At 35.5% G+C, this 14100-nt stretch overlaps 1 protein-coding gene across 1 annotated transcript; it reads left to right on the forward strand.

Annotated features, from left to right (window-relative positions):
- Nucleotides 1-4920: 4920 nt before the first annotated feature.
- LOC143598141 (ADP-ribosylation factor 2-like) lies at nucleotides 4921-11801 on the forward strand. Its single transcript, XM_077076438.1, has 7 exons — nucleotides 4921-5033; nucleotides 8447-8617; nucleotides 8906-8976; nucleotides 9197-9316; nucleotides 10094-10212; nucleotides 10899-10984; nucleotides 11626-11801. Exons 2-7 carry the CDS (start codon nucleotides 8470-8472, stop codon nucleotides 11676-11678), a joined length of 597 nt encoding a protein of 198 aa, XP_076932553.1. The 5' UTR covers nucleotides 4921-5033; nucleotides 8447-8469; the 3' UTR covers nucleotides 11679-11801.
- The last annotated feature ends 2299 nt before the right edge of the window (nucleotides 11802-14100 follow it).

Consider the following 14100-nt stretch of genomic DNA (forward strand, 5'->3'; position numbering starts at 1 on the left):
ACCCAACTTATTTTCCTTCTTTGAACTTTTGACCGAACCCAATATCTTCAACCATACATTTTCTTTATTTTAGCTTATAGCACACTCAATCATCCATACTTCATCAAATCCCATTTTCACTTTGTACATTTAAAAAGGAATCATCATCAACTAAAATTTTGAAGAAAATAGTTTGCCCGCCAGGTGTTTGACAAAACGCCTCAATGAAATAATCTTTGTTTTTGGTGTTTTGAGGAGGGGAGGGCAACGGGTGGTTGCTCTCCTCCTTCCTCTTTGGTTCGGGTGTTCATTCCTCAAACTCAACTCGAGTTTTATTTTATTATTATTTTTCTTGGTGTGGTACTTGGCTACCGGGGTGTTTTGTGGGTCGGGGGTGGTATGACCGGGGCTATTGAGGAGGTTGTTTGGCCGTGTCCGTTTAGAGGCTTCCACTGTTGCCCGGATGGATTACCGGGGTCCAAGGGGGTTCGATTGGCCGCACATATTAAGCGGCTTCATTTGTCATCGGATGACAAGAAAGAGACCTTACGGAAGGCGATCTCGACAAATTTGGATTTGTTTATTTCGGTTGGTGAGGCTTTAAAGGTCTCGCGTAGGTGGATGTGTGGAGCGTGTATGGAGTCACATGCTCTCCGTCGGGGGTGCCATCATGATGACGGGTCGGTCTGGTACAAGTGTGTCACGGGAGATGTGGAGGAATATATAGTGGGGATTGCGAAGCCACATGTTGGGAGGGAAGTTGTCGCGGTGGGAAGGGTGGAGGTGGATGTAGCTCTCCTTGAGCGTGTCTTCACTCTTCCTATTACGACTGTTAAAAACATTCCTCATAGTTGTCGTATGGCTTTTTCCCAAGCCTTAGTGGGTGCTCTGGGTAAGGTGGCGGCTATGCCAGAGTCTGTTGAGGAGTGGGTGAAACTGTTGTTGTTACCACGTTGCACCTTACGAGTTTTCAGACCTTCTAATCGTCAGCAACGCAGGTCTGGCAATAGAAAGTCTGAGCAATGCCGAATTATTCAACGGTCGCTATCCGCTTGGGGTGACCGTGACGGTTTCTTTGAGCTCCTTATATCGCTTTTTAACCAACCCCTAGGAGATGCCCCGGGTGGTGATGCGTTTGTACCCGAGTCTGACAACGCCGGGTTGGGCGCCAATGTTAAACAATGTTTGCGAAAAGTTGCGGACGGGCATTTCACTGCTGCGGTCAAGGTATTATGCTCTTCAGGGGTTGCACCTTTCGGTAAGGATACTTTGAACGCTTCGTTGTCTAAGCATCCCATCATGGCACCTCCGATTATGCCTGCTTCCTTGCTTTCTGAGTCTCCCCTTGTCGTGGACGTTGATAGTGTGCTTGGGTGCATTAAGTCTTTCCCTAAAGGGACTTCGTGTGGGCGGGACGGTTTGCGAGCCCAACACATTTTAGATGCGTTGTGCGGAGAGGGGTCTCCGATTGCGGATGGTTTGCTCAAGGCTATCTCTGCGGTGGTTAATTTATTTTTGGGGGGAAGGTGTCCTAAGGTGTTGGCAGAGTTTGTTGCGTCTGCCCCACTTACGCCGTTGCTTAAACCGGACAATGGGATTAGACCTATTGCCGTTGGGGCCATTTAGAGGCGGTTGGTCTCTAAGGTGGCTATGAGGGGTGTCGGGAAGGAGATGGTTAAATACCTCGGTGACTTTCAATTTGGGGTGGGAGTCCCCAGTGGGGCAGAGGCCGTGCTTCATAGCGCGAACATGTTTCTAAATCAGTTTCATTCGGATGGGTCATTGGCTATGCTTACTGTTGATTTCTCCAATGCCTTCAACTTAGTAGATAGGACGACCCTTCTACATGAGGTTCGGAGTCGATGTCCTTCCATTTCTCTTTGGGTTGATTTTTTATATGGGCAGTCGGCTAGGTTATATGTGGGTGATACTTTCATTAAATCCACCACTGGGTTCAACAGGGGGACCCTATTGGGCATCTCCTTTTTGCCTTAGCTTTGCACCCACTTGTTCACCAAATCAGAGATCGGTGCAAGCTTCTCTTTCATGCTTGGTACTTGGATGATGGCACGATTATCGGGGATACTAGAGAGGTAGCCAAAGCATTAGATATTATCAGGTCTGAGGGGCCTCGTTTGGGTCTTGAATTAAACGTTAAGAAAACAGAGTTATTTTGGCCAACATGCAATGGGGTGAAGGCACAGGAGGGGTTGTTCCCTTGCGGGATTGGAAGGCCGGTGCTTGGCGTGAAACTCCTTGGTGGTGCTGTAAGCCAGGATGCGGGGTTTATAAGCAGTTTGGCTATGAAAAGGGCATCTAGCGCTGTGGAACTGATGAGCTGTCTCCCAAGACTTCGGGATCCTCAATGCGAGCTTCTTTTGCTTCGCTCATGTATGGGAGTCGCCAAGCTTTTGTTCGGTTTGAGAACATGCCAACCTATGTATGTGGGGGAAGCTGTTTCTATATTTGACAATGGTCTTCGAAGGGTGATTGAGGACATCGTGGTTTGTGGAGGTCCGTTCTTTGGGGATCTCCAATGGAGGTTGGCGTCACTTCCGATCCGTTATGTGGGGTTGGGTCTCTGTTCGGCCGAGGATGTATCTACATATGCTTTTGTGGCTTCGAGAGCACAGTCGTGGTGTTTGCAAGACCATATTCTTCGGGGTTGTGATATTCATAGGTTGGACTCTGATTATGGGTGTGCGATGGATCGTTTACGTACTTCACTTCCAGATTTTGATCTTAGCGGGTTCTCTAATAAGGACACCGCCCCCCCTAAAGCCCAATATGTTGTGGCGAGTGCCTTATTTAGTGGAATCGTCAAGAGTTTAGAAGTGAAGTTTGATCTATCCCCTCGCCAAAAGGCGGTGTTTGAATGCCTTCGGGCTCCTCGGGCTCAGGATTTTCTAACGGCTATCCCCATTGAAGGATTAGGCCAACGTTTGTCGGGTTTGGAGTATCGGGCTATCCTTAAGTACCGGTTAATGATCCCTATGTTCCCGACGGATGAACCTTGCCCAATTTGTCGCAAGGTCTGTTTGGATTCTTTTGGTGACCATGCGGTGCATTGCAAAGAATTGCCTGGCTTTAAATACAGACATGATATGGTTAGGGATGTTCTGTGTGATGTTCTTAAACGGGCAGGGATTTCTGCTAAAAAGGAGGCCCCTGTTAACTTTCTCACGGATCCTATTGAAGGGAGGTCTACTTTACGACCAGCTGATATTCTTGTGTTCGGGTGGGCAGGGGGGAAACACGCTTGTGTGGATCTTATAGGAGTGTCTCCTCTTGTTGGGCTCAGGGACCGTGGGTTTGTTATGGGTCAGGCTGCGTTGAAGGCTGAATCGGGCAAAGTTGTTAAACACGAGAAAGCTTGTTTAGATAATCAACATGTCTTTCTACCATTTGCCTTTGATACATTTGGTTTTCTGGCTCCAGAGGCTGTGAAATTTTTGAGTAGGGTTCAGCGCGTCGTACACGGAACCTCTTCAGCTTCTAGGTCTCAAAGCTTCGTTTTTAGCAGGATTGACTTTGCTGTTCAAAAGGGGGTTGCGGCGCAGCTTGTTGCCCGTTTGCCTGCCACTTTATTGTAATCGTTTTATAGTAAATTATATAAAACTTCGATTATTTAAAAAAAAAAAATTATGTTTAACATATAAAACATATAGTAGGGGTGTTTGATATTCGGTTACAAGCATTCAAATTGAACCAAGCCGAAACCGTTTATAAACATCTGGTCTAGTTATGTGGGATTTACTGGGTTTGGTTGTTGTTTACGGTCTAGTTTCAACCGAACAAAGTTAGCTATTTATTTATTTAACAACCAACCCATTAAAAGCCAAAACACACTGACCAGAGGAATCTAATACTCAAACTGATAAACAAACATCTAGTTAATATTTACATTTTCTGTTTGTTTTAAACCAAAACCGAACCAATTAACCAAATTCAAATTCACTTTTTGATTATGTCTATTTTAAATTCGATTCAGTTCATGTTCGATTCAAATGAAAGCTAACCAAAACCAAATAAGAAACCCGAACATATAAACACCCTGGTACAGTGGTATATATTCACCTTTGCATCATTTTTTTTGGAAAATCAAAGGCTCAAACTCCGAAATCACCCTAGCAAATAGATAATCCTTTCATCCTGAAAAACGTAACGTGGTGACTAGCCCACCCACCCTAGAGGAAACTCACAACCGGGAAAACTCTTTTACCCAACTTGTAATAAAACGCTCTAGCCGAGACTCGAACACACGATCTCCCACCTGCAGGGGCATAGCTTAGTTGGGGCCAGGGGTGGCCCCGGCCCCCTCCGTTTTTTCGCTCGTAGTGTAAAGTTATCCTTTTTCGCTTGATTTTTTATACATAGTGTAAATTTACCCGATTCTGCTTGAAACTTTGAGCCCGAACCCCTCTTTTTTTGCTTTGTAGTGTAAATTCATCCTTTTTGCCCGGAAATTTTTATATATAGTGTAAATTTACCCGTTTACGACCGAAATATTGAGCCCGACCTCCTCCGTTTTTTCGCTCGACAGTGTAAATTTATCCTTTTTCAGCCAGGAATTTTTATACATGGTGTAAATTCACATGTTTCCGGCCGAAATTTTGAGCCCACCCCCTCAAGTCTATGAATTTTTTTTATACATATTGAATCCGACCCCTCGACGTGTATGTCTAAGCTTCGCCATTGCCCACCTTTTCATCAGGTACCGAAATTCCTGATCCAGACTTTCCCAAAATCTTGATACCGGTACCGAAACAAAAATTCGGGATATACCAACAACATACCAAACCATACCGATCCCGAAACGCAAGATTCGGTACCCGTACCCGCTCGAGAAAACTAGTTGAATGATAATATTCTTTTCCGGAAGTGTTACTAATGACACTGTTAGCATTTGAGTAACGCCAAGGGTATTTTGGACATTTTGAAAAAGAAGCATCCGTTGACGATTCACGCAACCTCTATTAATCACATCATTTCCCACACTCATTTTTCAGATCGATCGATCCCTCTTTCCCCAAAACAACCTTCTTCTCTCTCAGGTAACCAACATAATAATAATAATAATAATAATAATAATAATAATAATAATAATAATAATAATCATCATCATCATCATCATCATCTCAATTTCAATCCTTATTATATATCTTGTTAATCTCAGATCTAATTGTTTGTACGTTGAAATGAATCGATTAAATTACGTTATCTGCTGCTAATCTATGCTAATCGATCGGATAATAATATTTTAGGTTATGTTGATCTGATGCAATTGAGGATTTGTTAGGTAAAATTGTGTTGAATTTGTAGGTTTTTGACGGATTTTGGCTGAAATTGTGAGTTTCATTATTGTGTTAATCTCAGATCTAACTGTTTATAGGATGAAATTGAAATGAATCCTTCAAGCTATGTTATGTGCTAATCGATCGAATAATAATATGTTTAGGTTATGTTGATCTGATGCAATTGAGGATTTGTAAGGTGAACTTGTGGTGTTTAGGTTTTTGATGATTTATTTTTGAAATTGCGAGTTTCATTATCGTGTTAATCTCAGATCTAATTGTTTATATGCTAAGTTCAATCAGTCAAGTCATGTTATGTGCTAGTTAATTGATCGAATAATAATATGTTTATGTTATGTGCTAATCGATCGAGTAATAATATGTTTATGTTATGTTGATCTGATGCAATTCAGGATTTGTAAGGTGAAATTGTGCTGTTTAGGTTTTTGATGATTTATTTTTGAAACCGTGAGTTTCATTATTGTGTTAATCTCAGATCTAATTGTTTATATGCTAAGTTCAATCAGTCAATCATGTTATGTGCTAGTTAATTGATCGAATAATAATATGTTTATGTTATGTGCTAATCGATCGAGTAATAATATGTTTATGTTATGTTGATCTGATGCAATTCAGGATTTGTAAGGTGAAATTGTGCTGTTTATGTTTTTGATGATTTATTTTTGAAACCGTGAGTTTCATTATTGTGTTAATCTCAGATCTAATTGTTTATATGCTAAGTTCAATCAGTCAATCATGTTATGTGCTAGTTAATTGATCGAATATAATATGTTTAGGTTATGTTGATCTAATGCAGTTGATGATTTGTTCGGAATTGTGAGCTTTGTTATGCATGTTAGGGTTCTGTTTACGTTTTCTAATCTGATTTCGAATCTAGTTAATTGATCGAATAATAATATGTTTATGTTATGTGCTAATCGATCGAGTAATAATATGTTTATGTTATGTTGATCTGATGCAATTCAGGATTTGTAAGGTGAAATTGTGCTGTTTATGTTTTTGATGATTTATTTTTGAAACCGTGAGTTTCATTATTGTGTTAATCTCAGATCTAATTGTTTATATGCTAAGTTCAATCAGTCAATCATGTTATGTGCTAGTTAATTGATCGAATAATAATATGTTTATGTTATGTGCTAATCGATCGAGTAATAATATGTTTATGTTATGTTGATCTGATGCAATTCAGGATTTGTAAGGTGAAATTGTGCTGTTTATGTTTTTGATGATTTATTTTTGAAACCGTGAGTTTCATTATTGTGTTAATCTCAGATCTAATTGTTTATATGCTAAGTTCAATCAGTCAATCATGTTATGTGCTAGTTAATTGATCGAATATAATATGTTTAGGTTATGTTGATCTAATGCAGTTGATGATTTGTTCGGAATTGTGAGCTTTGTTATGCATGTTAGGGTTCTGTTTACGTTTTCTAATCTGATTTCGAATCTCGATTTGGATATTCAGTTATTGTGTTAATCTCAGATCTAACTGTTTGTAGGATGAAATGAATTGATCAAATTGTGTTATGTGCTAATCGGTAGGATAATATGTTTATGTTATGTTGATCTAATGCAGTTGAGGATTTGCTCGGTGAAATTGTGCTGTTTAGGTTTAATTTATAGGTTTTTTTGATCATTTTTGTTCGAATTTGTGCGTTTTGTTATACGTAAGGGTTTCTAATTTATGTGTTATGAATTCCGATCTGAAATCTCAATTTCAGTTCAGTTGTGTTAATCTCAGATCTAGTTGTTTATCACAAGTGATTATGCTATAGCTAATTGATCTAATAGTATGTTTATGTTTTGTTGATCGGATGCAATTGAGAATTCGTTTTGTGATAGGTTTTTGATGAGAGTTGTGATTCTCGTTATACGTGTTAGGGTTTCTTTTTACGTGCTATGAGTTTTGATTGTCGGTTTGAAGATCTCGAACAAATAATAAGTTTCTGTTACGCTGATCTGATGCAGTTGAGAATTTGTTAGGTGAATTGTGTTATTTAGGTTGGTGTTGTAGGTTTTTGATGATTTTTATGTTAAATTGTGAGTTTTGTTATGCGATTTAGTGTTTTTATATACATGTTATGAGTTCCGGTTGTCTGTTTGAAGATCTTGCGATCCGATCTGTGAATCGTGTAGATTGGAGATGTTCACATTAATGAAATCGATGAATATAGAGTTCTAGATCATAGATCAATAAATGAAAGCTTATAACTACAATTTAACTTCATTTTCTCAAATAACATGTCTCTGTCTTTTTGATCTGATGCATTTGAGAATTTTTTCAGTGAAATTTTGTTATTTGTTTGAATTCATAGGTTTTTGTTGATTTTCGATATTGTGATTTTTGTTATGCGCGTTAGGGGTTCTATTTACGTGTGAAATTGTGATGTTAGTATTTACTTAATCAATGTTTGTAATCCGCGTTTTTAAACTTGAATGAGTTGAAACTAGAATTATAGACCATTGGTTTTGTTTGTGTTTATGTAGTTCTCTGTGTTCTATCACATTTAGGTGGACTGTTTTGCTTTCTTTTAAATTAATTGTGTGTTGAACTATGAATCTGTTGGTTTGGTTTAGCAGATCTCTGAAAACTATAGGTTTTATGTGTGGATCTAGTTGCTTTATATAATATTAGTTATTTTGCGCCATTTCATTGGATCTTACTCAAGCTCTTGATGATGATTTAAGATCTACTTCTGCTCTGGATGGTCTTTGTTTTACCACTAGCAAACTTTTTTTGTCAAAAACAATTGTAGTTCTACTAATATTTGTTAGTTCTTTGTTATCTTGTTATAAAGTTTAATGATTATTTGTTGCGGTGTTGGTAATTTTATTATTTGATATCTAGGCTAGATGTGCTTTTCTATATATACTGAGCTTAAACAGTTAATTGGAATGTAGTATGATGACACAGCAACTTATTTTGGATCCTTGTTTTTTTTTAAATCACATTCTGTTACATCAGTGTTTGGTTTCTATTATTCACTAAAATTTCTTTGTAGTTATTCTATTTGGTTCCATATTTTCAGTCGTGATGTTTCTTTATTAGGTTTAATCACACTCTATCGTTACCATAAATTTCAGACATTAAGACACTACTGTTTTGTAAATTGTAGTAGTTTGACTAAAAGAGTAAAGTTGACCTTTTGCAGGGATCGTCATCAGAAAAACAAGGATGGGGCTTACATTTACCAAACTCTTCAGTCGACTTTTTGCCAAGAAAGAGATGCGCATACTGATGGTGGGTCTCGATGCAGCTGGTAAGACCACCATATTGTACAAGCTCAAGCTTGGGGAGATTGTGACTACCATCCCCACTATTGGTACGTCTTTTTATAACCAATTTCTATTTAGTAATATAATTCACTTCACGTAGCGTTCCGGACGGCATTGAAAAAAACAGAACAGAAAATATAAGGATATATTTTTGATTTTGAAAAGTGATACATATGAATAAAAATGTGCCTAATGCTACTTCGCATCCATCCATGGATGGAAGCCAAGTGGCATTAGCATTAGGTATATCTTTAGACATTACATTTAGTAACTTGTGATTCCATAGTTTCGTATATATGAGTTTTTAAGAATTTGTTTTGGTCTCTTCTGTGCAGGATTTAACGTGGAGACTGTTGAGTACAAAAACATCAGTTTCACTGTGTGGGATGTCGGGGGTCAGGACAAGGTAGAATAGTTTCTTGATTTTCGGCTTTTTTTTTATTAAGTTACAACAAATAATTTTCCTTTTATAAATAGTGACATAAATATCTTTTTGTCAACCATGTAAGTTTATTTTGAACTCTATAGAAGTAATATCAAATATAAAAAAAATCATGGGACTAAAATATATAAAACAATTATTTATGTGTGACCTTTTAAAGTTTATTTTGAACTATTAAACGCAGATCCGTCCACTATGGAGGCACTACTTCCAGAACACACAGGGTCTTATCTTTGTTGTTGATAGCAATGATAGAGACAGAGTTGTCGAGGCAAGAGATGAGTTGCACAGGATGTTGAATGAGGTAAATATACATGTTAATTGCAACTATCTTTGCTTTCACACATTCATCAAAGCATGTTAGTTTTCGGTCTATCTCATGCTTTGACAATTTTTACTTCATTCGAAAAAAAATCGATTTTAAGAATGTATAGGTAATGCGTTGGTTGATAACTTAATGCCACATTGCCACTTTTACTCTTTAAAGGACGCATAAGTCATAACGTTAGAAACTATCATGATATCATCAATGCGATTTAGTTGACATGTTTCAAAACAAACTAAGTAGAAAGGTGGACAATTTTTTAAAGGCTGTGGGCGTATCTTTTATATATCATCGGCATTTTGTAATCTATTCTTATTCAGTTGCATAGTATAAGTTTGAAAAAAGAAGTAAGCAAAGCTTCTATGATGCTGTTGAGACTTGAGACCCTAAAGTTAAAAGAAAATTTATTTAAGAAAAAATCACAAATATGTTCGTTTTTGGGTTTGTTTGTGTCTTCATTTTATGCTGCTAAATCTCTGAAATGCTTGAACAAATTTGCACATCTGTAACTATTTTTGAATTGACAGATTTTTTTTGGTCATTTTATCGGCACACAACCGTTTTTCTTGTATTTTATTTGAGTATTTGAGTTTTTTTTAGAAGTACAAAGCGAGTCTTTTGTTCATTAGATCATCTATTGAATTGGATATCCCAAATATGTTTGCTTATTGTCACATGGACAATATATGTGAGTTTCTCTATATTTATTTGTAGCATATTTAAGAATGTTTGTAATTAGATAAGTGTATACTGTAGGATGAGCTAAGGGATGCAGTCCTTCTTGTGTTTGCTAACAAACAAGATCTGCCTAATGCAATGAATGCTGCTGAAATCACCGATAAGCTTGGCCTTCACTCTCTCCGTCAACGCCACTGGTAAATTTTTTAAATGTTGCTTTATATGTATTCAGATGCTTACAAAGTCATCATTGTTGTCGACATTGGTTTCTTTCAAATTATGCATCTTTTAATATTTGACTTTAGTGGTACCATTTATTATAATAGTTATCTTCAAATTAAAAAACAATACTTTTTTATAACCACTCTTTCTGCCACCTCAGCATGTTATATATAGGCGGCTTAAATTCTAGTTTTCTAATTGCTATTTATTATCCGTCTACAAATTTTAAAAACGAACAAAAATGGTATTTATCTATATGTAATTGCGGTTTAAATTCTAGTTTTCTATTGGCATGTTTTTTTATGCTTTTTACCCATATGTATTATACATATGGGTCAAAATAGTATATATGATTTAGCGTATATTTATCAAAACTATTTTTACATAGCAATCATATTTATTATGTGACTGTTAATTTATCCCTGATAAAATTCCTTTATTTTTATATAAATAATAAGCTCGTTATTTGAAGCTTGGGCATTTTTGATTTATAAATTTTAAAAGTAAATTCTGTCTTTGTGTTCCAGTAAAATTAAATCAATGCACCGTGTCTAAAATGTTTATGATTACCCTTTCCAGTTTTAGGTATTTAATATATAATTTATTATTTGGTTTTAGTTTTCATACCAGAAACTTAAAAGAAAAAAAAAACGTTTTTCAGGTACATCCAGAGCACCTGTGCCACCTCTGGGGAAGGACTTTACGAGGGGCTGGACTGGCTCTCCAACAACATTGCTAACAAGGCAAGTTACAGTTAATTATGTCTGTTTAAAGGTCTGGTTATGACCAAAAGAATCCGAGCCAAATCAAACTGGTTGGGTTGAGTTGGGTGGGTTGACGGTTTTTAGTGGTTAGGTGGTTTAAACTGATTTATTGATTCAAATTGTTAGTATGCATATTTCAAGAATGAAAGTTAAATAAATAACGGCTAAAATGGCGGTTCTATTTTCCAAAGCGTCGGTTGAACGGTAAACCATCAAACCGGTTGGGTAGGCGGTTTTAGAGGTTAGGTGGTTTTAACTGATTTTATAATTTTCTTTCATCAAATTGTTGGTATATGTATATTTCAAAAATGAAAGTGAAATAAATAAAAAGGCTAAACTGTCGGTTCTAGTTTCCAAATCGTCAGTTGAACGGAAACCAGCAATACCAAACTGTGAACCGAACTACATAAACCTTAAAACATGCTAACTTGCTTCTATTTTATGAACAATCAACCTTAACTACAAAGGTATCGGGTCAAAAATCACCTTAAAGCCAATGTAATTTATCACTATTTTACGAACTTCTATCTGTTTTAACTCGTTACTACTCCCTGTCTATTTTGTTACTTTTACTTTTGCTTGTAGTTTTATAATTGTGTTTTTGTTCTTTTTATCAGGCGTGAGGCGATGATGATCGAGACGGTTATGGAAGTTTGTTTGTTAAAACAGTTATTTGATTTGATATATATAGGACATGTTATGATGATATGATAAATTGTTTGTTTTGAACTTTGTTGGTATTTTAAAGTTTTTGATTGATATAATCTTAAGGATTAAAAAACACTAATGTGGGTTGCTTTAATTCTTTGATTTTCTTTTGAGAATGCAATATTTGATTTAGTAAAAAACTAAAAATATTTAGGTTACAGCCTCTCAACTTGAGGTGCACATAAAATGTTCTAGACCCGACCCAGCAGTTCCTACCTGGTATGGAACTTTACCCTACCCTACTCGCGGGTACAGATTGGGCTTTGGGCTCCTTGGAACTGTACCGGAATTACCCAAAATTGGTAGAACAGGTTCCACCAATACCTGACCCAACCCTACCTGAAACCCGAAAAAACACATAAAACCGATCAAATCCAATCAAATATCTCACTATACCCGGAACAATTTTTGACTTTTGTTGACCATACCCGGTCTCGATTCCTGAAAATACCCTGTTTGTACTCTTCCAATCCCAACATTGATATGAGGGTGAGACCTTTGTGTACTATTTGTGTTTGTTTATGTTGTTTTAGATAAAGATACTATTTAAAACTCAACTGGCATTAAACACAATTGAACTAGTTGTTTGGGAGTCGTTATGGAAAAGTTACAAGTTAAAATATTGTAACTTATCAACTTATCATCTCACAGAATAAACTCGTTATTGGCTCGTATTATGATATGCATAAACATAAGGGAGCATACATGATTAAAATTAAAGTAGAACCTCTAGGAAGGTGGCCTTGGACAGCTGGACACGCATGACGGAGGACTTTTTTTCAATTCTCTAAATTCGTAATTTTTCTGATTAGTATATGATATATTAATCGTATAGAAAGGCCTTTCTTAGTGTATATTCTTTTGCCATAACCGATTGAGCCTTACTAAAACGCTCCTATTAGTACATCAAATTATTTTTCGCGAAATTTCGACAATCATGATGTATGACTATGAGATATGTTTCCCTGTTCTACCTAAAATAAACCTTTTTTTTAATTAAACATTTTAAACTTTATACTAAAAATAAAATACCAAATGGTCAAAATATTAACATCGTATCATTATTGTGTTGTTCATGACTAAAAAAATGAAGGATGTGATGTTGTTGCTTGGTATTGGTGAACCACTTTACCTTCTATGGGTTGAAATATTATAATTCAAATTTTGGTTTTGACTAATAAATTTGAAAAAAAATGGTCTTTTGCTTTGACTAGTGAAAACACTATTAGATTTACCTAAAAATATATTTGATTATGTATTTGTAAAAGATATAAACAATTTATTCAATAGCATTTTTTATTGACAAATTGATTTTTCATAATTTAAAAAAAATACATAAATTCATAATAATTCATACAAACAGTGTAATCAAAGATATCAAAAACTTACACTTTCATTGTTAATTGCAAATTCCACTTTTATAATCACTATATAATTACATTTTATTTCACTAAATTTCGCTCATAAGAACGATCATGGGCGAAATGGGGAAACATACCTTCTTTGTGAGCGTTTTAAGTGAAAATCTAGTATAAATATATGATGATTACGTGAGTGAAATTGTTTTTGACAAAAAAGGGTAAAAATTTGAAAGTTCAAGTTAAATTTTTCATATTAACTTTTATCAGTCAATATAAAGAAAATTAAAATCCAATTTGTTTTTTTATAGCCCCTTTTATGTGATTCTATTTTTTCTTTATCTATTTCATAACTTGTTTAGGGTATTTTTTATTCAATATTGTATGATTTTTTAGTGTTTCTATGGGTGGTCACAAGTCACAAGTCACAACTCACAAGCTATGTTCAAAACCAATTGGATTATAGTTAATTTGGCTATTATTTAATTAACTTTTATATTCAGTAGTTTCCTCTAAAACCAATAAATATATAAGCCAATTACCACTTTTTGACCAGCTAAAAAACAAAATGACAAATATACAGTATATAATAAAGAAAAAGATTAAAAATGTAGCTTGAGAATATTATGGTTTCCCAATGCGACAAATATACCTTTAGGGAATAGGTTTCAAGGTTTAAGCATATCAATGTAAAGGCAAAAACTTTTTATTTCCATTTTTTTAGTTCTGTGAATATAAATATTAAGGGATTATTCTGACTTTAATTTAAATAGAAAATCACATAATTTCATAACAATTATATATTTAATTGTAATAATTCACAAGAGAACTTTATTTATAAAATAACTAAAAAAACCTTCACACTACATATATACAGTATATTATACTACAAATATGTTGTATATACCACACATTGTGGTAATAATATCATACGTATAATATGATTTACCAAGATATTATAGTTAATGGGCAATTTTAAAAGGTTAAGTAATTTGACTTATAAAAAGTTTATTTTTAAAACCATAATATTACA

Source organism: Bidens hawaiensis, unplaced genomic scaffold (assembly GCF_021521415.1).
Source record: "Bidens hawaiensis isolate Kalapana, Puna unplaced genomic scaffold, B.hawaiensis_p1.1 tig00049694_1, whole genome shotgun sequence".
Taxonomy (NCBI): Eukaryota; Viridiplantae; Streptophyta; class Magnoliopsida; order Asterales; family Asteraceae; genus Bidens; species Bidens hawaiensis.